Here is a 24,654-nt window from a genome sequence, read left to right as displayed (position 1 = left end):
GAAGCTCAATCCCTTTGATGCTGTGACCTAGAAAAGGGCTAAATATAATTTGATGGAGATTGGATTTAGAGATATAAAACCTTCTTTTATTTAACTTAACTCGGTTACAAAACTTACATTTTCCCGCATATAAAATTACATGCAAGTTACAGGGAGTTTTATTCCTGATTTTAACGTCTACATTTTGTTATTATTGAATGTACATTCTGTAACTTATTTACTGCTGTGAGTCTGTGACCGCTACGTGGAGCTCAACGGAGACACCTGGCTGTTCTGCTTCAGCATCATAGCCTCCTGCCTTGAGATATCGAACGCGTTTGCAAGCACATCCACCGGCATTCCTCGGAAAACTGAGTTACCACGGGCAATCAGGCTAACCTGGGCAATGGCGTTTGTCTTGAACGCTATCCTCTCCAACCCTTGACTGCCTGCCTGCCTTCTTCACCACAGCATGATTTTGGGGTACTGTTACCACCTGACCCTCCTCGTCCTTGTCATTGAATATGGCCTTCCCATTTGAATCCTTCCACTTCGCCTGGTGATGTAAACTATGCTGTGGGCATTGATGTTCCGGTGAGTAGTATAGATAGCATTCTGCACATTTCTTTATGGAAATGAAAAATCATGCATTTGCTTAATTATCCAATATGAAAATATGTAGTAGATGTTAGCTATCTTGAAAAGCACTCCTCTCTCAGCGCTAAGTCGGAGGAATTGGAGGATGGGGAGGTTATAGCTGTTGACGGTGGGGATTCGACCAGCTCGAGGTTAAAGACGTCAGCGTAGGAAGAATCAGTCCTGTGTTTTAGCCTCATTGGGCAGAATGTTTCTTCTAAGCCGTTGGATGATCCACTCTCTCCCTCTCTTCCTTGTCGTCTTCGATGTCCTTGTCTCCTGCTGGTTCTACCTTGCTATCTTCTTTCTCTGCTTTGTCCTCTCTCTTCTTCTGATCCCTCTTCCTCCTCCTCCTCTTCTTCTTCTTCTTCTTCCTCACTTCCCCGTTGCCTCTGCTCTTCCTCTTTTTTTCTGGGCTTGTTAACTGAAATTCGTGCTCCAGTTTGACAATGGCTCCCCTGTTATCCTTTTCATTCTGTAGCTTCCTTGCTAACCTGGTGTTAATGCCGAGAACCTCTTCCACGGACTTCTCATCAAAGCCACTAAAAATATTTCTTCCTTAACTCTCTTGCCGCTCTTCCTCCTGGCCTCTCCGGCTTTAGCCTCGGCTTTGGCTTCTGTCTCTGCTTTGTCTCTGACCTCCAGTTACTAGTCCTTCTTGTGGGTTACCAGCAAGGAAGAACTTCTAAACCCAAAAATCAAATGAAAAGTCACAAAATGACCAAAAAAGAAAAAGAAACCCCAATACATTAATATGACAATAATTTTAATTTCTCACCCTGAAATTTTGATCGAGCTGGTTGTCATTATTGCCAACATCAACAAGTGAGACCAAGACAAGCTGACACTGTCCATTGTTGTAAATCCAGTGAGCTACTCCAGCTGGCAAGGCAATGAGATCACCCTCCTTGAATTGTCGGATCTTCTGGTGCTGATCCCTGGAACTCTATTGCTTATCTTGTCCACGTTGCGACTGCTGTGACCGTGATTGTTATGTCTCAGGACAGCCTGGGAAGGCCGCCCCTTGAATACCCTGGCTGTATTGTATGTATTGAAACATAACAAAAATGTTAGCAACAGAATACAGAAAAATACAGCAAAGTTGCAGAATTGTGTAGGAAAGCAATAAATTAGACCTTGAACAACATAGATAAGCTGAGGAGCATTGTTAAATGAAGGTAATAAAAGGCCTTTGCGCTGGATTTTGTGGCGAAGGAAGGCAACACCAGTACACTGGAATGGTTTCTCATTTTGGTCCCAGAACTCAGTGACCCCAGCCTCTGGGCTATAGAGGTAATTAGGTTGAAGAGCATTCAAGTTCTGGAGTTAGCATTAGTTTTGATAGCGTTGCTGAGGCTGCTGCCCACGTTGGCTCTGGCCTCGATTAGTGACCAGATCTATCTGAGCAAAGCAGCCATGGAAGAGAACAAGAAAGCAAACGCTCAAAGAAAGCAAAGAAGAGTAAGCCATAGAGGGCAATCGAGAGTTGAAATTTGATTTGGTGAAGAGGGAAGCTGATTTGGGCTGGGTATTTATAGAGGGAAAGAGTGGGGTTTGGATATGGGACGTGGCGAAGGGCTTTGGTGAAGGTTTTGGTTTACAAGCATGTGAAAATGTCTTTACATGATTGCATGGCTGATGATGGCCTAACTCGTTTACACATAATTAAATTCTCTTGGCAACGTGGTGCTGATCTATTGAGAATTGAAGAGAGTTCAGGTTGTTCTGTTTGTGCTTTTCGAGAAATTTTTTTTTTAAATTCTTTTGTATACCTCTGAGATGCATAAAAGTTAAATGAAGGATCAGGGGCTGAGGGCATGATCTGCATAAATGATTAATGGATTATTTGGACAGTTCAGGCGAAGTCTGATAACTTGGTAATGGTTTTGTTGATTATTGATGAATGGTTAAAAGTAATGGAAATTTCTGGCTTGTGCTCTCATTTAGGGAAAAATCAAGATACAAGTGTTTTTCGCATAACAGATGATGACTTACTGATACAGGCGTTTCTGGTTTAGTTTTTTGGTTAACAAACATTTTTCTCACTAAAAGAAAAGAGATAGAGAAAACAATCTGAGTGGCATAGCTTCATTTGCCTATGCCTTTGTAGGATATCCGTGATAGATTTCAATGAAAATGCCCAAAAGGTATTAAATATGCATCTTTCCAAATGCTTTTCCAGAAGCTGGCATTACAAAGGACAGACATAGCATCTGATTTTACACCTAAATTTTTTAAGAGGATAATATTGAATTTAACCTGGTAATATGGTATATATTCGAAATAGAATCTGATAGAATATTGATAGAATCTATATTTTAGTGCTTGAAATCGGTTTTCCTTTATAAATTATGTGCAAAAGGTGTAACAGCAACAATGGGACTTCTGAATGATATTATTTTTCATTGATTCGCATCCCTAAATTGAATCACTAACTAAGTGTTCATAAAAACATGTTTGTACTTTCTGGTGACTTAAATTATTTTATCTCACCTAATTAAGTTGATCTCCCTTTTTTATCAGCAAGCTTAGTAATTGATTTCTCAGTTTGGGTTTCTAGTGCATATTTGCAGAATTGTTGATGATATAGTATGAAAAATGTCGAAAATAGTTATTCAAATCTCATAAAACATTTGTTTGATATTACTTAGATATTATTTGATGGATAAAAAGATTTATAAAAAAATTTTATAAGAGTAAATAGATTTTTGATAGACAAATTAGTATATTTATAAATAGATAGATTCTTCGTAATAATAAATATGAAAAAAAAATATAAGCGAGTTATATAATTTTTATTAGATAGACAACCCATGAGATTAAAAGAGATTAAGTGTGTCTTTATAAGTATGTATGTTTGAGTGGACTAAAAGAGAATGATAAAATCCACATAGATACGGTGTATGGATACAAATAGGTATATATTTATTTGGACTGAAAATATTTTATAAGATTATAAGAAAATAACAAAATCCATAAATATTAATTGTAAGCGAGATTAATTTGATGATATATTTATAATTTTTTATAATTAGTATTTTTTTTTTATCGTTAACATAAGTCGATCGAATTGAATCATGTAAAATTATTTTCTTACATAATTAATTAATTATTTGATTATATTTTTATTGACTTAATTGTTTAATTGATCGAAAATTTTTTGATCTAACAAAAATGGGATGTTTCCGTATACATTTCTTTACAGGAAGTTGAAGATATTACATTCTTTCATATTGATATTTATTATGATTCCACATTATTTACAGGTTATTTTGGCAACAAAAGTAAGTGGCTATTCAGAGATGTCAACTCATTTGCATGCGTGACAATGCAAAAGTTTTACAGGTTGATGCTGCTAATATTAGAGAAAGCGTTGAGAAAAGCCTTAAGCACCTCAACACTGATTACATTGGGTTACTGCAAATTCATAGGTAACATTACAGCTTTCTGAAGTGCATCAAATATACTAGGTTGTTTTCTTTTTTTTATTATTATTCAAATTAAACCACTCCACTCAATCGTTTGATTTTAAATAGTTTACATACGAAAAGTTTACAAATTTAATCAAAAAAAAAATTTAATATATTTAATATATATAAATAAAAAATGAAAATATAATTATAATATTAATATTTATAATTTTATTAAATTTAATCAAATTTATCAAATCAATTTTAAATTACGAGTGAATTTAAGTATAAAAAATAATTTCAATCGAATTTAAATCAAAATTCGAACATATTTCTAGTAAAATTAATCTTGTATCTAGTAATATATCCAGATGATTTGGATTACTCACCTAATTCAGCCAAATAGGAGTACTTTTTGTTTTTGTTGAAAAAAATATTAAAACTAGATTTTATGTTTTGCAATGTGAGAATAAAAGAAGAATTTAAAAGAAGTTAAATTAGTTGGAAGATGAACGTGGAAGCAGGAAAAGAAGCGCGCCAATGTCTGGCCTCAAGTTCTTTTCAGCTGCAAGCTTTCCTATTCACAACATTTCACCGCTTAGTTCCCTCTCATTTCGCCTCTTCTCTCTCACTCTCTTTCTCATTGCCCATTGCAGAACAAAAAAACAATCGTCAAACAATAACAAAATAAAAAATAAAAAAAGTAAATTCATTTCATGATCAAATCAAACAATCCCATATTTTAAAATTCTAAATGGATTTTTTTTTTTTTAGTTTGGAACTTTGGGTTTTCATTATTTGATAAAAAAAGTTGGATTTTTTATGATCAAAGAGTAGTTGGTTGATGAAGAATTGTTCAGGGTTTGGTGAATGTTGGGAAAGGGAGGTATAAATTGGGTTTGATTGTTGATGAGAAGCCACAGCAGAAACCATATGCATCTATGAAGATAAGGGCAAGGGAGTCACCGTTTCATTACCTGATGCTTGAGCGTATTCGTCTATGGCAGTTTCCTCTCAGTTTTTGTAAATGGAATGGCAGATCTTGTTCGTTATGGCAATTCTGAACGTGACATTGAACAAGTAATCACTTCCTCTTACATTTTTCATTTTTACATATTTGCCATGAGAGTGTAAAAGAAAAGCTTTGGTGATATTTGAGAGCAAAGACATAATTTGGATTCATATATATAGTTTATTTTTTGCTATTTGTTAAATTAGCAGAAAATCTTAGATTAAAGCATGGGATTCTGAAATAACAAAAATGAAGAAGAAAAGCTGATATTAATTCAGATTTAATATGGGAAAGTAATCTCTAAAATTATTAGGACAGATGTTTTCACTAATTTAGCGTTGGTTTGAGTGAAATATTGGTTTGCCAATTAAATCCAATAGTTGTGACAATTATGGTGCAAATTTCATCTTTTATTTCTACTTGAGAAGAAATTATACATTATAGAATAGGACCTTAAAGATAAGGATCATACAAGATTAATTGATTCCTGTTGATTGTGAAAATGGAGCCAATGATAAAGGTGAAGATTGGGAGTTAATAAAGTCAGATTCTCTCGTTTTCTAGTTTGATATTTGTTGATTGTTTCTGGTTTGGTGATTGGGTGCTTGCTGGAAAGCTGGTCAAATGACTGTCTTCAAAAGAACGGTCATGGGGCGCCGAAGGTAGTACTTCCGGTTGATTTTCGATGCTCAAGTTTAAAATAGAGTAGATGAGAAAAGGTAGAGAGAAGGATAAGGTAAGGAAGCAGGTGAGAATAAGTGAAATGAGAGTGAAGGGTTCAGAATGAGGTATGTATGGCCCGACCTTACCTTTTATAATGAATTTCTGCTGATGTGATCAGTTGGCTTCTCTGATATTGGTTAATTGCTGGACTATTTGAGGTGGTCACTGATATAAAGATTAGCGTGTGTTGACTTGGCGATCATAATGTTGACCAGCGGTGAGAGTAGAACACTACTCAAGAGAAAAAAAAAAAAAAATTGAACTTGCATTTAAATAAGGTGAAAAATGAGATACTGAGACCAAAAGCTTAAAAATAAACAAAAGAAATGGATAAATCCCCTAGAAATGAGCAAGAATTTGATGTGAAATGGCACATTTTCTTATCTGATGAACTGCCTCTATCTGTTACCCTTGCCTAGGCACCTGCATGCCTAACATAATCCTCTTTCTCTGACTAAGAAAAAAATTGAGTGCCTGTTGAAAGTTGCCCTTTAGAAACTCAAAATGAGACACATGCTGTCTGATTCATCAAGACTGCAGATTTTAGCATTATCTTTTTCTTTGTTTCATTTATGTCTAACAGTTTGATCTACTGTTTGTCTTACTTGTTCTTTTAATATCTTACCCTTTGTTTTGAAGGCACTTATTGCTTTGAAGAAGGGAACTCAGCTTCTTAAGTATAGCCGTAAAGGAAAACCCAAGTTTCGTGCATTTAGACTTTCCCCGGTGAGTTACTTTCTGTCCTGTCCTAAATCTTCAATATTATTACATCTCAATGTCCTCTTTCTGCTTTTTCCCATATCAATATTCGGGTTTAACCGAATTATACTTTGTCTGCAGAATGAATTCTTCATTATTATTTTGGCCTTTTGTAGTTCTATATATATATGTTACACATTGAATTACACTATAATCATCCAGGTTTAGCACTTTGGATTTGTGATGATGTGTGAATCAAGGTCCTAACTGTCTGAGTGGATAGCTGGTAGCCTGGCACTTATTTTAAGATTGTCTGGAGTCTAAAACAAGAAAGATAAAAAGAAAGATCCTAGTTTGATGAACAACCATAGATAAGTTTTTCACAGAACTTCAAGATGAAATAATTGTTTGAATGAGGACAGTTAATATCCTAACCTCATTCAAAAAGGGAAGTAAATAAGCAAGAAGGGCATTTATGTAGTTCTTATATGCATGCATTTGCATGTGAATTCTCTTCTATTTCCTTTTTCTTCTTGTATTTGAGATTGTTAGAAATTGAGCTCTGATCACCTGAACTACAAGTCCAACATTCTACCAACAGACCACATGGTTGTTGGCTATTTCCTATTTTTTATTTTTCTAGTAGGAAGCAGCTATTTATATAAAGGTATATGCAGTTTTCTCTCTCAGTAATCTTAAGTAAATATATGATTTAAATTTTAGCTGTATTAACAGGATGAAACGACACTAATATGGTTATCACATGGAGAAGAGAAGAATCTGAATTTAAGCTGTGTCTCTCGTATCATTCCCGGACAGCGAACTGTAAGTTCATTTTCAGCTTTTCATTTTTCCAGTTAATAACATATGTTTCAGTTCAATTATCCTTCTTTTCTATGTTATACCACTAAGATTTCCATGCAAAAAAAGTTAAATAATATTAACCACTGCTTGCCAACTTTTACAGGCCGTTTTTAGAAGATTTTTGCGTCCAGAAAAAGAGTACTTGTCATTTTCACTTCTATATAATAACGGTGAAAGAACTCTCGACCTGGTTAGTAACAGTTATTAGTTAAGTCTGCTATTTATCTATATTCAGCTGAAAACATTGTCTACCTCCATAGATCTGCAAGAACAAAGTTGAGGCAGAAGTGTGGTTAGCGGGGCTCAAGGCATTGATTGGAAAGAATCGTAACAGACGAACCAAGAGTGATTTAAGTGATGTGAGTTCTTTCTACATGCATATGCACATGAGAAGTCATTTGTTACATGTGTTAAATTATCAGTATTTATTGGAAAATCCACTTATAATATAACACAACTGTAGCTTCATCAATAAGGAGAAAGCTGTGCCCCTACCGAAGTATTGATTTCATTAGTTAAATTACTAACTTGGGAATATGGCAGCAAATGTTTTGAGTCTTATCAATTTAAAGTGGAACAATCTATGTGACATAGTTCTAGTAATGAATCAATAAGAACATCAAATTGCATTTGATATGGTCTTTTGGATGACACATACAGTGTGAGCCTCCATTATAATTACAAGAATTCAGGGAATGTATGCAGATATTTGTTGCCTGTTCTTTAGATTGGAACCTTTACTTTCTAACTTCCATGTCTTTATGACAGCTACAAGAGGGATATTTCTTGCAAAATGGCCGCCCATTTGGTGCAGCTCTAGAGTTCAACAATAGTATTAACTGTGGTAGGGTGTCCATAGATTTTGGAAGCTCAGATGTGAGGTCAGAACATGCAAATATGCAGTTGAGAACTAGTGGTGGAGATGGTTTCCGAATTAGTGTTTCAAGCACTCCTAGCTGTTCAAGTGGTGGATCTGGAGGTCCAGATGACATAGAATCATTAGGTGATGTTTACTTATGGGGAGAAGTTTGGTCTGACGGAGTTACACCAGATGCATCTGTAAGCTCAGTCCCTACAGAAATTGATGTGCTAACTCCTAAGCCCTTGGAATCAAACGTAGTGCTTGACGTTCATCAGATAGCTTGCGGTGCAAGACATGTTGCTCTTGTAACAAAGCAAGGTGAAGTTTTCACCTGGGGTGAGGAATCGGGTGGGAGACTTGGTCATGGAATTGAAAAAGACTTCAGCCGCCCCCGATTAGTTGAGTTCCTGGCAGTAACTAATGTGGATTTTGTTGCAGCTGGAGAGTATCATACATGTATTGTATCGACAGCTGGTGATTTATTCACATGGGGTGATGGTACTCATAATGCTGGACTCCTTGGTCATGGCACTGATGTTAGCCATTGGATTCCAAAAAGAGTTTCTGGTGCATTAGAAGGACTACAAGTCTTGTCTATCGCATGTGGCACTTGGCATTCAGCTCTGGCAACTTCTAATGGGAAGCTATTTACATTTGGTGATGGAACATTCGGTGTTTTGGGCCATGGAGATAGGGAAAGTGTTGCATATCCAAAAGAAGTTCAAATGTTGAATGGACTGAAGACTATTAAAGTTGCATGTGGGGTATGGCATACAGCAGCTATTGTCGAGGTTATAGGCCAGTCAGGTGCTAACGTTTCATCAAGAAAATTGTTCACCTGGGGTGATGGTGATAAACAGCAGCTAGGTCATGGAAGTAAGGAAACTTATCTACTTCCAACCTGCGTCTCTTCACTAATTGACTACAATTTCCACCAGCTAGCTTGCGGACATACTATTACCGTTGCACTTACTACATCAGGTCATGTCTTTACCATGGGTGGTACTGCATATGGTCAACTAGGCAACCCAAGCTCTGATGGAAAGTTGCCATGCCTGGTGCAAGAAAGACTGGTAGGTGAATTTGTTGAAGAAATTTCTTGTGGGGCATATCATGTTGCTGTGCTGACATCTAGAAGTGAAGTGTTCACGTGGGGAAGAGGTGCCAACGGAAGACTGGGACATGGTGACTTAGAAGATAGAAGTACTCCAACATTGGTTGAAGCACTGAAGGATAGGCATGTAAAAAATATATCATGTGGTTCGAATTTCACTTCCTGTATATGCATCCATAAATGGGTCTCCAGTGCTGACCAGTCAGTTTGCTCTGGCTGCCGGCTGGCATTTGGTTTTACTAGAAAGAGGCATAATTGTTATAATTGCGGGCTGGTGCACTGCCATGCTTGCAGTTCCAAGAAAGCATTGAAAGCAGCATTGGCTCCAACGCCAGGAAAACCTCATCGCGTTTGTGATGCTTGCTACGCAAAACTTAAAGCTGCTGAAGCTGGTAATACTTCAAATTTGAATAGAAAAGTTGCTGGCCCCCGCCCCTCAATAGATGGCAGGGAAAGATTAGATAGGGGAGAGATAAGGTCTTCTAGGCTTTTGCTCTCTCCCACCACAGAATCGGTCAAATACCTTGAGATCAGGGCAGGAAAACCTGGTGCCAGATATGATTCTCCTTCCTTAATCCGAGCTTCGCAAGTTCCGTCACTTTCACAGCTTAAAGATATTGCATTTCCAAGTTCACTCACTGTTATTCAAAATGCTTTTAAACCTGCTACTCCTTCACCAACGCCACCACCTCAGTCCCCTATCAACTCAAGATCTAATTCACCATACTCAAGGAAACCAAGTCCTCCACGCTCTGCCACACATACATTTTCAAGGAGTGTTATTGAAAGCCTCAGGAAGTCAAATGAACTTTTGAACCAAGAAGTGGCAAAATTGCAAAATCAAGTACTAGTGATATACTTTTTTGCTATTCCGTTATGCTCATTACACTGCTAGTGTTAACCATGCAGCCTACCACCAAAAATAATTTTTTTTCTCTACTTTTGAGCTATTACAGATCAAAAGTTTGAAGCAGAAATGTGATTCACAAGACATGGAGATTCAGAAACTAAGAAAAAATGCTCGAGAATCTGCTTTATATGCTGTAGAAGAATCATCCAAGTCTAAGGAGGCCAAGGAAGTAATGAAATCCATCACAGATCAGGTGTAGTTTAATTTACTTAATTTTTCAGTTTGCCATTAGATATAAACCACTGCTCATTTTAAATGCAAACCACACTATCTACAACTACACCTACTGATAATACAATTCAATATTGTTCCACAGTTGAAGGAAATAACAGAGAAATTGCCTCCTGAGGTTTCTGAAAGTGAAACCTTTAGAGCTATGCATACTCAAGCTGAAGCATTCTTAAACACTTATGGAACATCTGAAGCTTCTTCTTCTCCTCCAGAATTATCAGAGTCTTCACATATGCAAGATCAGAGGGTGGAAGATAATATGGACGATGCAGCTACTGTCCCATCTAATGATAATGGAAGTTCTACAGAGGCTGTGGAGGTTGCAGCTGCTGTCCCATCTAATGATAGTGGAAGTTCTATAGAGGCTGCACCTCAACAAAGCTCAGAAAATGAATCAAGATCACCAGAGGCTTCAGCAGTTAGAGGTGGAGGAGAAAAAGAAATTACTGAGCAATTTGAACCTGGAGTCTATATCACTTATGTTCATAACCAAAATGGTGGGAAGATCTTCAGACGAGTTAGATTCAGGTACTTGACTAAATGGTTGATTCTACTGAAATTTCACATGCCGATTCATGCATAAATCAGCAGAAAATTAATTTTTCTTGTAATTTCTGAAGAATGAGTAAGATTCCAGACCTTATTTTCTTCATCCTTTGGACAGAAAAATTCCGTTCAACTAATTCTGTTTTTTCGTGTGATGATGGATCTCACATTAGACAATTTAGCTAGACTGAACCATGTCACAATGACAAGAGGATAGCATGGTTGTTAGACTTTTAGAAGGGCTCTGCTATCAATCTTATATATCACAGGGCAAGTTATAGAATGTTTGTATCCGAAGTTTCTGCTTACAAGTTCACTGCAGGAAAACATGGTTGGAAACAGGAATGGATATAAAATAAGTTCTGAAATAGCTCCTCTCCCCCCCCCCCCCCCTTCTGTCTCGCACACTCACACACTCACACACTCACACATACACGCATCGCATGGATACAAATATACACATGCAGAATGCTCCATCCACGCATATACACACCCGAATAACCAAATTCCTCTGCTGATCCATTCTACTTTTCTGAAAAACCAAGATTGACTAGCATTTATTGTACGAGAGTTGCATTGCAATTGTTCAATGACTTGCATGAAGAGGTCTAAATCTCAGTGCCACTTATTGACTCCAACATTTTTGCAGCAAAAGAAGGTTTGATGGGCAACAGGCAGAAGAATGGTGGAGCAAATATAAAGATAGGGTGCTTATGAGGTACAGTCCACATGCAACAAAACCAGCTACAGCTGTATCATTCCCTACTCAACCGCCACCAGCACCTGCTGATGAAACCACTGAGGAAGCATCCCCTTCTCAAAATTAGTTTCATAAAATTTTGTCATCTGCCAATGTAGAGTAGAAAAAGATCAAGTGGCAATCGTGATTCGTAATAGCAGCATCATCATGGATCAACAATTAGAGGATGTATTTGCTTTTAGAAAAGGTTAGTTATGGATATATATTATATATCTTATTCAGGAAATTAAGATACAAGAATTTTCCATCAGATTACCTCATCAAGGCAAAGAAACAGCTCCATGCTCTGGAGTTGATGACTACAAACTCCAAAGACTTTTCTACTTTAGGGGAAGAAAAAGGTGCATGTAACTCTTCTTATTCATTCTTTGTTTCTTATCTGTTATTTTCTAACCTTTCTAGTGAAACATTGTAGCTGTACAATAGATAAAAAATAAAAAAATTTTAATATGATCATTGGTAAAGCTTTTTCTCTTTTTTTTTTTTTTTTATAGACTGTGCTTTCGTATTTAGAAAAGGATGGATTCGGATCTTAGGAGTATGGATATCATGTATCAATCGCTCAGTCAAATGCATACATGCATCGGACATGCATATATACATAAATATTTACATAAGAAATTTGAAGAATGAATGGCTAAAATATAATATTGTCCAACTTTAGTTTACAGTTTTTTTTTTTTTTTCAGAATATATACAAAGTAAAATGTAAAATCTTTTTCAGAATATTTTTACTTTAGATTTTATCTAAAGTAAAATCTTTGGATCCATTATTTATAATACATGGTTCAATACAAACTAAAATCAAACTGCAAATTGGGACAATGAAAAAGAAACTATATACAAAGTAAAAATATTACTCTTGTTTGTTCAAAGCAAATATATGAAGTAATAAGTAAAACCTCAGGATAGTTGTTTATTCACCTAACTTTTACTAACATGAAACGTTCTGTTCATTACATTTCTAGCATAGTAATGGCAATCAATGCCTCTATCCGGTCAGCTATGATGGAGGCACCCAATTTTGATTTGCACTCTGCCAATGAAGCTGGCTCAGGTAGCAACACAATAATTGACACTTCTACTGGGGATAAGAATGTAGAAGATGGTCCAATTCAGGCCCATCAGCTCCACCAGCTGGGGATGAGATTGTAGAAGATGGTCCAATTCAGTATCCATCGATTGATGCCACTCCTATTGATATGTCTTCCTGATCAAATTGCGAAATTATAGCTACCTGCTAGTGCTGGTCAAACAAAAGAAGATGGAGGCTCTTCTTCATGTGTCATATGTTTGAATGCTCCATCCGAGGCAGCTTGTGTTCCTTGTGGCCATGTTACTGGGTCGATGTATTTCTTGTTTAAATGAGATCAAAGCCAAGAAACGGGGTTGCCCTCTATGTCAGCTGGTTATAAAACTGTATTTGAATTTCACATCCAAGTTTGTGTAAACTGTAAATGTATCCAAATTCATATATTTGATTCATATTTTTATATGAGTCTCTTTTTCTTCAAAATGAATAATATAAAATTGTAAAATAATAAAAACAAAATTACCCCTTGACAGAATCTGGTTGGGAACAATGTCGGCATACCATTACACTTTGCATGAACTCAAACATCAAAATAAAAAATGGCGAGGCTCTTTTGGAAGACATTCTTGTCATGTTGGAGTCGCTTTTGATATAAAAAGTGGATGGTTATGTTTCCTTAATAGAGTGTGATATACTGTGGAGTTATCAGCCATTCATAATATTAAAACAAAATATTTGAAAATTTAAAACACGACAAAAAATAATAAAAATAATATGATTTAAAATTTTAATAAAAATTAAAATATATATATATTTCGTGTTTAGTATATGAACATAAATTAAGATACGATAATTTTTATATTTATATGTATTTAATATAAAATAAATATAACCCAAATACAGAAATTATTAAATCTAACTAATGATAAACCAAGAAAGTCCCCATTTCACTATTTCATGCACTTTATGCTTTACTCGTGTCTTTAATCATGAAGAGCCTAAATTCCTGTTTCGGATGAGTCCTAGAATTGGTTCCAAGAACCGTCAAAAGCACTTGGCTCCATTTTTTCATCATCTGAATGCTGTTCATTTGGGATTGAGTAACTGTTCAGGGTTTCAGTACATGCACATTTAGCTCAATAATTGCTGTATATGATTTATTATTATTATTATTATTATTATTATTATTATTATTATTATTATTGAACAATAATTTAGTCGTTCTTGGAATAAATATTCATGTTGTTTAATTTCTTGAGTTAAGTCCAAAAGGGTAAAAGCAACTAACCAAGTGAAGCAAAGGGCTGCAGATTTAAGGCTAACCTTAATTGCCTCCTTACCCTGTAAGCCAATGCAAAAATGAATTTTGTAGAATAAACCAGAAAAGTTTGGCCCAAACCATAAATTATATTGACTTGATCATGCTGAATGTCAAGAATAAAGCCTGCTTCATGATCTTTCCCTTCTTTTGAACTCAAGAAGAATAACAGATTTAAACCTACTTCTTAAACCAGAGAATGGATAAGCACTTTCATTTAACCAAATTTTAAGTTCTAAATTTCTTTTATATAATATAATTAAGAGTATCTTATATTTTGCTTGATTCTAATCCCTTCACATGATGATCTTATAAGAAGAATACGGCCTTCTGCATCAATTTAATATATTCGAAATTTAATATATTAATTTCATGATTAATTGGTTTTCATATCACAAAGAATTAAGTTCGAATTTGGAAATTAAGCTACTCACTTAAAATATTACTGTGATATTCTGCACATCAAGGCTTATTTATTTACAAACTCCACAAGACCACATCACAATAAATTTTTCTGCAAATTTTACTGAATTCGCTTCAAACATGTAGCTCTCTTGGAATATTAATAGAACAGAAATGAAACATGAAGTACATGAAATGTACTATTCATTCCTATTTGTTTTATTATTCCTTGGCAGTAGGCAAATCAATTGTTGTAACTTATATATGGTTCTTTGACATGTTATTGCAAGAAGCCAGGAATCATACAAGAGAGTTAGCAATTGTCGGGCAAAAATATATAAAAGTTGAAAGATTGATGCCTGGGAAATGTCAATGTTAAGTATAGAATAACTGTTTCTAAAAAAAAAAAATCCATCTCCTTCTATTTGTATAGTTTATAATTTGGTTAATTTCGAATTAAATTATTTAAAATTAAATTAATTATATTATATTTTTTTGTTAATTGAATCAAATTAATTAGTTTCAAAATTTTGATTAAATTTTTATTAACTGAATAATAAAATATATTTAAATTAAATTATATTTTAATTTTGTAACTTTTCATATTTGAAACAAATTAAATAAAATCATCCAAAAAATAATTAAAGGAGTTAGTATTTGATACATTGTCAATATAAATCTTTAATTTTACAAGTAGTATCTCATTTTTATTTTTAATTCTTTAAATATACTATAAGAGGTATATATTACCTTTTTAATTTCATTTGTAAAATTTAAAAATTTTACTGTTATTATATTAGATAATTTTTTAATATTTAAATACTAAATTATTAAATTAAAAATTCAAACAGCTTATAAAATGAAATGGTTCATTTCATATATTTTTAGTTTTACATTTAGGTTTTGTTATGTTTCAATTAAAAGTTCGGTTTTCAAATCAAATTAATCGAAAATAAAAATTTCTCTGAAATCAATTTTTATAACCGATCAAAATTAATTTGATAATCAATCAATTTAATAAAATTAAATTAATTAATTTAATTAAAATCGAATTTTAAACACTCTTAAATTCAAGATATTGTTATAGGAAACAAATCCTATTAACTTGGGACAATTAACAGCCGTACAATTATTTTTCTTCTTCACATTTTGAGTGCTCCATTGGCACTTTCTTTGAATTTATGTCCACCCACCACCAAAATGAAGCTAATTTTATGTTTAAAATTTGAATAAGGTTTTAATTCCGTCTAAAGCAAGGCTTTTTTTCCGAACATAACATCTCCTATTGAAAAAAGATTGAGATACGAGATCTGGATTCTACTTTGCTTTTTCCTAATCAAAGAGAAAAGCAAAGAGGAAAACTAATTCGGGTAGGCTTTGAACCTTTGCCCGCTTCCCGGATCTCAATTTCGATCCCCAATTACTTGAATTGAAAGATAATTCTTGGGTTAAAGTACTAATCTGATCATGTTTATGCAAAACATCGAATAATTCAAATGATCAAGAGATTGATTAGCATATATTTAAAGATATTCTATCGGTTTCTTTAAGATCGATGAAGAAAGAAAAATAAAAATAAATATTTTTAAAAGTTGCAAGATACTAAAATTATTTTTTAGAATCCATATTAGAACATCATCATGTTTGTGATGAATTGAAATGCATACATCAACAGTTATATAATTGGTTAATAGAATGTCGGATTTTTAATTTTAATAATAAAAAATTTTCAAATATTAAACAGAAAAAAAAAAAACGTAATTAGTTTTTAATAGAAGTTTGTTGATTTAAAGTATATGAAATTATAAATAATTTCGATTGTTAAGAGAACATGGAGAAAGTTGATAAATTAATGAATTATGTAATTAAATTATGAGTAAGATGTTATATTATGATAAGAGGAGGATATATATTATTATCATTAGCTATTGAGATTTGATTAATAACTTATTAAATATTAATTTTTAAAAATAATTATATAAATTAATTAAATTAAAACTCGAAATTTATATCATTGACACATTTCATTTTCTTTTTCCAAATGATTGGAGCATGAAAACCAATTAATCACGAAATTGAAAGCCTAAAATTGTTTCAAAAAACAATCCATCCTTTAAATCATTCACTGTAAGTGATATGAAAATATTCAGATTTTGATTTTAAAAAAAATAAGTTTTTTTTATAAAATAAATTTGAAGATAAATAAATTATTTAATTATTTAAGTTAAAATAAAATATATTATATTTGATAATTTAAAATAAATATTACAAATAGTATATTTAAAATAATTTTAATAAATAATTATTTATAAAATTTAAATTTAAAATATTTTCATAAAAAAATAAAATTTAATCTATTAAATCAATTATTTATTAATTCTATCTAACAAATTGAGCTAAAGGTTCGAGCGAAGAAAAATTAATCTAAGTTGATGCTGAAAGGGCACGATATATAGGATAGTGATTGATTTGTTATTGTGATTTGACTGGTCTTGGTTTAAAGTTTAAACAAGAAACAAGGCAAAAATTGGACTGTAGATGACAAAGCAATTCCTTGACAAGTTGACAATAAAGCAAAGCTCAAACAACCCTAACAGGCCAAAAGTGCGACCACCACGAATCTAGGCAGCAAATCTGCACTTCTTCTCGGGCTAATAACTGTACTTTCCATCTCCTTCAACTGTAGCAGACAATCGGCAAACTCGTCACTCCTCCCTAATATGCAATTTTAGAAAGGAAAATTGCAAATTTCTTGGCTAGAATTCAACCTTTAATCATATTAGTGGAAGTCTTTCTCATTAGTTAATTAGTCATTGCTTCTATAGCTAGCTGTGTTTCAAATTTCAATCAAAAGCATACCCTTTGGAGCAACCCTTTGGAGCAAATCAACCATGTTTAGAATGTTGGCTGAAAACCCATTTTGGAGGAGTGCAAATGGATAGCTTTCCTGGATCATTGATGATTATGGTATTTGACCCACATTTTTCTTTGGAGATTGTCCAATTCAGAGAATATTCAAAGCAATAGGGTCTTTGAATAGTGACATTTTGAGGGCAGTGAATATTGAAATTGGTTTCTATATAATTCATACAAATTTGGTTTTATCATTATTATATTAGTACAATTATATGTATATAGTAGTAAAGTCAGAAAGGAAATACAATGATAATAAATAATGTTTTTTGTACCAAAATTAAATGAACATAGTCTTTTCTTATCATAAGAGGTGGTCCGTACGAATTTAATATAAAATTTTCAGCATTCAATTCATAGGTGAAAACAAAAGAAAAAAAGTTCTAGTTAGATGGATGGGAAAAAAATGGAGGTAACTGAGAATGGTTCAAATCTTAGTTTTGGGGTTGGTTTTTTTGGGATTTTTTTGATTATTTGTATTTATAAAAATTTAAATTCAAACACTTAAATATTTAATTTAATAATTGATACATAATTTTTAATTTAAATAGTAGGATTCAAATTTTAATTTTTCTCAAATCAAAAAACAAAGTAAGCTCAACTTTAAAATTAAAACCTCCAATCCCCTTTTCATATATTACATAAAAATTGTAACACCCCAATTTCAAATTAAGAAATTTTAAAAATCTATTATGATATATAAGTAAATATTTAAAATCAAACTTGTGAAGTATTTTTTATGAGATAAAATTATAAGATATTCGAGTTAAAATAAATAATACATCACAAATTATATACGGGTCTCCACAAACGGTATTAGAGCGGTTACCAATTGGATGAGAACTAAATGTTATACCTTAAGAACCATCTCTAAAATCTTAAAAGAGCTAAGTATTATCAGGTGAGTGCTACTTCTAAAATTTTAACATTTAGTGTGATTCTAGTTCTATGGTTTTGTGTGTGTGGTTTTGTGGTTCTATTTATACTTAGTATTTAGTTTGATGAGGACATCAAGTTTTAACGGGAAGAATTTGTGATATTCTAATATCACATCAAAAAATTTTAAGGATCTGTTATGATATATAAATAAAAATTTAAACTCAAACTTATGAGATGTCTTTTATAAAATAAAATTATTAGACAATCGAATTAAAGCAAACAATACCCTACAAGTTGGTATGAATCTCTACAAAAATACACATAAAAATATAGTTAAATACAAATTAAGACTAGACCTAATTTTTAGCAATTCATGTACATGTATCCTTCTGACGAGATTGGACATTAATATTTGAATCCTTTCATCTGCACATAATTGCATCATTTTCTATCATTTAGGTAACGTTGATATCATTTTTAAAAGTATTATGATAATGTAATCACCAAGGTATTTTTATTACCAACATGATTTTATCATTCATGATTTAAAATCATTTTATTTGCTTAAAAATCATTTATTTTTAAGAATTAAATATCACTTTGTTCTTATTAAAAATTAAATATTATTTTTTTAAAGTATGAAAATAATTGTATATATTGTAATAGTTACATAATTAATGATTTTAGTGTTGTTTAAAGATAATAATTTGTAAAATACTAGTAATATTTTATTTATTTTATAAAAAATATAATTAAATTATTAAGTTAATAAATATATTTATTAATAGATAAATTAATTTTTATAATATAAGTTATGCAAAAAAAATTTTGAATTAAAAATAAAATTAATTTATACAATTTATAATAAAAGAAAAATAAAAAGATTATATTATACATAAAACATTAAAAAAAATAAAAAAAAGCACACAAATTATTTTTTATCTTTAGAATAAATATTCATTGGAAAATATAAAATAGTTACAATTTTAAGAGAAAATAAAATTTTAATTTATATATTAAATGAGTAATATTAGTAATTATTAATTTCACATATTATTTTATTTCGATAATTAAAGTTTTTTACTTTTTTTTATGAAAATTAGATTACTTTCAAAGATTATGATTTGATCACTTTCGATGATCTAAAATCACTAATAAATAAAATTATCAAATATTTATCAAACACCATAAGTTAAATGTTATATGTAGATTACTATAATTTTTACAATGATCACTCCAATATCAAACATTATCTTATCGTAATAATGTACTTCAAAATTTTTTTCTTCAAACAAAAGCTCCCCATCTCCAACCTAAGGTAGGTTCCTTTAAGTAAAGACCAATCAAAGAGGGTAGTTTTCAAAGACAAGGGAGATAGTTTTTTCCAAAATTGGTTTGGTCCATTAAATCAAGCTGTTTGTAAGGCAGCCAAAAGTTTAGTGTTGAAACTATTGTTGGTATGAATAGGGATGATAAAATAATGTTTACTAGATGGATTTTAATTCATTTTGATTTAATAGGTCAGTTTTTTTTTTAATTAGGGATCAGATTGAAGGCAAGTCTAGTTTGTCTTTTTTTTTTTAATCGGAATAGAGTATAGTGAGGTTTTAAGTAGCATTGATCCGAGTATATATAAAAAATAGATATTTTTATTATTTTTTACTAATTTTATATATTTGTATTATATTAATAAATTTTATTTAATACTTTAATTTAATATATTAATTTAAAATTTTATATTTATATATAATTAAAATTTTCTAAATAATATATTAAATTAAAATTATTAAATTAATTTCATACCAATTACAGTTTATAAATAAATGAATTAGATAAAATCAAATATAAAAAATTATATTTTAATATTAAATCAAATTGAAATCAAATATACATGCTAAAAGATCGAATTAAAATCAAGTAGAGAAAAACTTATTTAATTCGAATAATTATTATATTTAATAATTTAAAATATAACACGATAATATAATATAAATATAATAAAAAATATAAAAATAATATAATTTAAAATTTTAACTATAATTATATAAATTTAATAAAATAAAAAAATATATTTTATATTTTAATATTGATTCAAATTATAATATCTAATTTTATAGAAAATATAATATAAATAAATAAATTTTAATATTTTACCTGTCATAAATCATTAAATTTAATTTAGACCGTACATAACTTCTGTTGCGAGGGATTGTGCTTGATGGACTGATGCTTTCAGGTGATGCGAGTTATACCTCAATTGAAGTGAGTGAAGGGCAATGTAGTCATTTGGAACAGGAATTGTCAATCAATGTAAAAGGGCGACAAACACAATTAGGTTATTCCCTCGTATTTTTAACCCACTAGCTTTATCCTGTCTCCATCCATCATCTTTTTCTCTCTTTTTTTTCCTCATTGTTAAAATTACATTTGGCCATTCGTTAAAAAAATATTATTATATTTAATATATATAAAATATAAAAATTATTATATCATAATTTATATTCATATATTTAATATTAAATACATTAATAAATTCTTATCAAACTTAAATTTTTTTATTAAAATTTTAATTATATTATTTATATATTATTTATATTATTTCATATAATATTATATATTTAAAAATAAAAAGTATAATAAAACCCTTTTTCTATTTCCATAAATGCCTAGATATATTTTCATTTGGATTAACGATTCCTTTCAATGCGACACGATTAGAGCACTCAATCGCGCCGAAAACTCGTTTGGATAACAGGATGCTGTGAGATTGAAGCTTGGCCACCGCACTGAAGCTCCGAGGAGCCATCGGACCTTAAGGGGTCCGGTGAAAGCTTCTTCTCAAATCGCAGTCCATCATTTTTCCATTTTAGCCTATGTTTCATTTTTTTTCTCTTTTACCCTTCTCACAATAGTGTTGTGACAAAAATATCCTTATCACCAATTTTGTTTTTATTAGTTTAATATTATAATTATTTTATTAGTTTAATATAAATATTTTTATTAATTTACTATAATAATTATTTTATTAATTTTTAACATATTTTTTGTTTTTTATTTTTATTAACAAAACTATTAATTTATTTAAAAATAATTTATTAATTTTATAAATATTAAATAATTTAATTTTTTTGTTAATATAATTATTACTTTATCATCTTTAATGATCATTTTTTTATTATAATTTATTTTATGGTCATCATTATTTTTACATTCAAACACATATTTCACTATTAATTTTAATATTATAATTATAATATTTAATCTTACTATTATAATAATTAATTTTATTTTTATTATTATTTTTAATATCACAAAAACTAATTTCACCGCTCTTTCAAATCAACCCTTACGCATTTATCATTGCCAATCCCAGACTCTGTTAAAATATTTTAGCAGTGAGACTGTGAGAGGGAACTGAGAGTTTGCTAACCCTTTTTTCAGGAAAAAGAAAAGTAATATCTGCCAAAATACTACCCTTCCAAATGTTTTTGCAGAAAACAAAGTTAGGAAAAGGAAAACCCCACAAAATTAGACATCAAATACCTTTCAAGTTTTCTAAGATTGATCAAACAGAAGATTCAAAGGAACTTGAAAGAAAAAATGACTAGACCAGACCAGCTTCTTGCTTGTCTTCACAATTCAAAACATGATAATAAAACACGAAAAATTATTTTTAATTAATATATTTAAAATTTTAATAAATTTTATATATAAATTTAAAAAATAAAAAAAATTATATTTTTTATATAGATAAAAATTATAATACATAAATTACTAATATTTTACTTAACACCCATACAATTATTGGCATATCTTTAGCTATACTATTCTTTTTTTCCTCTACCTATATATATATATATATAGATTTAGCCTCATCATCATCATGATCATCATAATCTAATTCTTTCAAAGTCCCTATAACCTTCTCTCTTTCTCATGGCATTATTGAGTCCCAGGTGAAATCCACCTGTTATCAAACACTTTTTTTGCCTGCCTGTCATTCTTCATCAACCTCAATCCCCACAATCTCACAAATACTATTCCCACACATTTCAGTTTATCAATTACTGTTCATCAAATTTCCAAGTCCCCCTTTGCTTTCTATTCCTGTCTTTGGATCCCTGGTGAAAACAAGAAGAAAACAAATCATCCTGAAAACAGTTTCAGCTTCTTCTACTAATTTCTTCAAAAATCTTTGTATTTCTAATTTACTTTTTGCCTTTAGACGTTCCATTTCTGTTCTTCAAGCTGTTTAAAACGCTTAGAAGAAAAGTAAAAGGATCGATCATCATATCCAGTAGTTTCCATATGGATTCTCTTCAGGATTTTGAAACCTCGAATACAAACCCTTCCACTGCTTTAACCCCGAATTTCCCTGCAAACTTTTCCATCACCACCATGACCACCACCACCATCTCAAACCCATCAGTCACGGCCTCCTCCTCCCCTTCCTCCTCTGCCTCCACTTCCCCTTCCACTCTCAGCCGCTATGAAAACCAAAAGCGCCGCGACTGGAACACTTTTGGGCAATACCTGCGCAACCACCGCCCTCCTCTCTCCCTCTCACGTTGCAGCGGGGCCCACGTCCTGGAATTCCTCCGCTACCTTGATCAGTTTGGGAAAACCAAAGTCCACGGTCCACTTTGCCCGTTCTTTGGTAACCCTAACCCTCCAGCTCCATGCCCCTGCCCTCTCCGCCAAGCTTGGGGAAGCCTTGATGCTCTCATCGGACGCCTCCGAGCTGCCTTTGAGGAACATGGAGGCAAGCCTGAAGCAAACCCTTTTGGAGCTAGAGCTGTTAGGCTTTACCTACGTGAGGTTCGTGATTCACAGGCTAAAGCCAGAGGCATAAGCTATGAGAAGAAGAAAAGAAAGCGACCCCCTCAATCTCATCCACCTCTTCCACATCCCAATCGAAACCAAAATCAGTAAGAAAAAAGAAGAATAAAAAAGAAAAGACGTTATCAACCAGCTGCATGGGAAAAGAACATGACTTTTCCAATGATGCTTCTTCAGCTTTTCTTATTCAAGTTATCCCATCTTCATTAGTATATATAATCTGCAATATCGGATCCTATTGTCTTAAAATCCTTTTCCTTTTGTTATTTTGTCAGATATTGCTCGCTCCATTAATGGATACTACCCTACATCTTTATTAGTATTTCTTTGTTTTTTTACTATGATTAAAACAGTAGTTGTTTTTACTAATAGTAGTAGCCGTAGCAGTAGTACTGTATCTACTATTTCTAGCAATTAAGATCTATGTGACCAAACATCCAAAATATTACCATTGGTATGTACTTTTGATAAGCCATTTATGACAAATAATAGATTTGCGGATCAAGTTGTGTGTCTTTTTTTCAATGGTAAAACATTTTCTTTTAATTTTGTTTAATTTTTTTCAAAAATTTATAGCATAGCCATTGGTGTTGGCAAATCAAATCAGGCACGAAGGGTATGCAAAGAATCATGTGTCAGGTGAGTTATAAAGAAGTGTTCCTTTTTTAGTATATATCATTTATGTTCGTCGTTTTTCCTTCTTGTTTTTCCTTTGCTTGTTGCTGTTGCTTTTCTTCTATTTGAAAACAGATTACTGCTTGGATGGATATAGAGAAGTGAAGGAAAAGACTAGGTCAAAGCAGCATCAAACACTTCAACAGTCAAGCAAACAGTAGTTTACATCTTAGGTTTTTAGAAATATGGGAGTTTCCCAAGTTTTCAACAGCTAAAATCTCAAAAGTCCCACTTATTTTAAAAGGAAAGGAGGTTTGCTGCATAATGGAATTAGGTTAAGGTAATGATCTTCACATATATCATGCTCTAAACATAGGGATGGTTTTCATTTTACATAAGAGGTAGCAATTTTCGAATAAGAAAAGGGTTGTGGGTTATAAGATTCGAATTTTAACTTTTTTTATGACAACTTTTAAGAGTATGAATCATCTAAACTTACCCCCAAATTTAATGGAGATATGGTCTTGAAGTCTATATATCTAATTGCATGATTTAGATATTGGGCAAATCCATCTCCCATTTCTCCATTCTGTCATGTCTGTCTCCCCCACAAGGGAGATATTTATTTATTTATTAAGCAAAAGTCCATCGTCACGTGAACCCTAATAAACAGTGAAGTGCTGTTAGTTATTCACTGAAGGCTAACATGATTTGATATGGATTTTGAGGAGTCAACAACTGTCTAATTGTAACAGATGATCATATCTAATCCAATATTGAATAAGTAGCTACCACCACTTGGATTAGGTTAAACATCTATTAATATAATCTGATATGACAGGTAACGGACTAATCAATCTCTACACTTAAGTTCTAACCAGTGTCCTGGACTAACTATTGAGTATTGGC

General features: G+C 31.8%; 2 protein-coding genes and 1 pseudogene across 3 annotated transcripts; 2 read left to right on the top strand and 1 right to left on the bottom strand.

Moving 5' to 3' along the window:
• Positions 1 to 8: 8 nt before the first annotated feature.
• LOC111292085 (legumin B-like) lies at positions 9 to 2,990 on the bottom strand (annotated as a pseudogene). The gene is made up of 4 exons (XR_016328549.1): positions 1,752 to 2,990; positions 1,394 to 1,653; positions 673 to 1,300; positions 9 to 594 (listed from the first exon to the last, which is right to left on the bottom strand). The product of XR_016328549.1 is annotated as a legumin B-like (transcript).
• On the top strand, positions 404 to 13,241 carry LOC111298280 (PH, RCC1 and FYVE domains-containing protein 1-like). Its single transcript, XM_089745146.1, has 13 exons — positions 404 to 573; positions 3,882 to 4,046; positions 4,886 to 5,105; positions 6,400 to 6,486; positions 7,195 to 7,284; positions 7,427 to 7,513; positions 7,584 to 7,682; positions 8,092 to 10,143; positions 10,256 to 10,402; positions 10,526 to 10,968; positions 11,636 to 11,933; positions 11,998 to 12,087; positions 12,715 to 13,241. Exons 3-11 carry the CDS (start codon positions 5,058 to 5,060, stop codon positions 11,811 to 11,813), a joined length of 3,231 nt encoding a protein of 1,076 aa, XP_089601272.1. The 5' UTR covers positions 404 to 573; positions 3,882 to 4,046; positions 4,886 to 5,057; the 3' UTR covers positions 11,814 to 11,933; positions 11,998 to 12,087; positions 12,715 to 13,241.
• Positions 13,242 to 22,232: 8,991 nt separating this feature from the next.
• Positions 22,233 to 23,647, top strand: LOC111298544 (protein LIGHT-DEPENDENT SHORT HYPOCOTYLS 4-like). The gene has a single exon (XM_022893261.2). It carries the CDS (start codon positions 22,600 to 22,602, stop codon positions 23,221 to 23,223), a length of 624 nt encoding a protein of 207 aa, XP_022748996.1. The 5' UTR covers positions 22,233 to 22,599; the 3' UTR covers positions 23,224 to 23,647.
• The last annotated feature ends 1,007 nt before the right edge of the window (positions 23,648 to 24,654 follow it).

The sequence above is a fragment of the Durio zibethinus genome, chromosome 16 (assembly GCF_047325235.1).
Source record: "Durio zibethinus cultivar Kanyao isolate XHJ-2024 chromosome 16, ASM4732523v1, whole genome shotgun sequence".
Taxonomy (NCBI): Eukaryota; Viridiplantae; Streptophyta; class Magnoliopsida; order Malvales; family Malvaceae; genus Durio; species Durio zibethinus.
The sequence above is the reverse complement of the archived record's forward strand: the minus strand, read 5'-3'. Positions and strand labels throughout refer to the sequence as shown.

Excerpts from the sequence above, each read along its gene's own strand:
- LOC111298280 (XM_089745146.1), top strand. The coding sequence starts at position 5,058 with ATGGCAGATCTTGTTCGTTATGGCAATTCTGAACGTGACATTGAACAA. Across the intron at positions 5,106-6,399 it reads CTGAACGTGACATTGAACAA|GCACTTATTGCTTTGAAGAA; the intron begins GTAATCACTTCC and ends TTTGTTTTGAAG. Across the intron at positions 7,683-8,091 it reads CCAAGAGTGATTTAAGTGAT|CTACAAGAGGGATATTTCTT; the intron begins GTGAGTTCTTTC and ends TCTTTATGACAG.
- LOC111298544 (XM_022893261.2), top strand. The coding sequence starts at position 22,600 with ATGGATTCTCTTCAGGATTTTGAAACCTCGAATACAAACCCTTCCACT.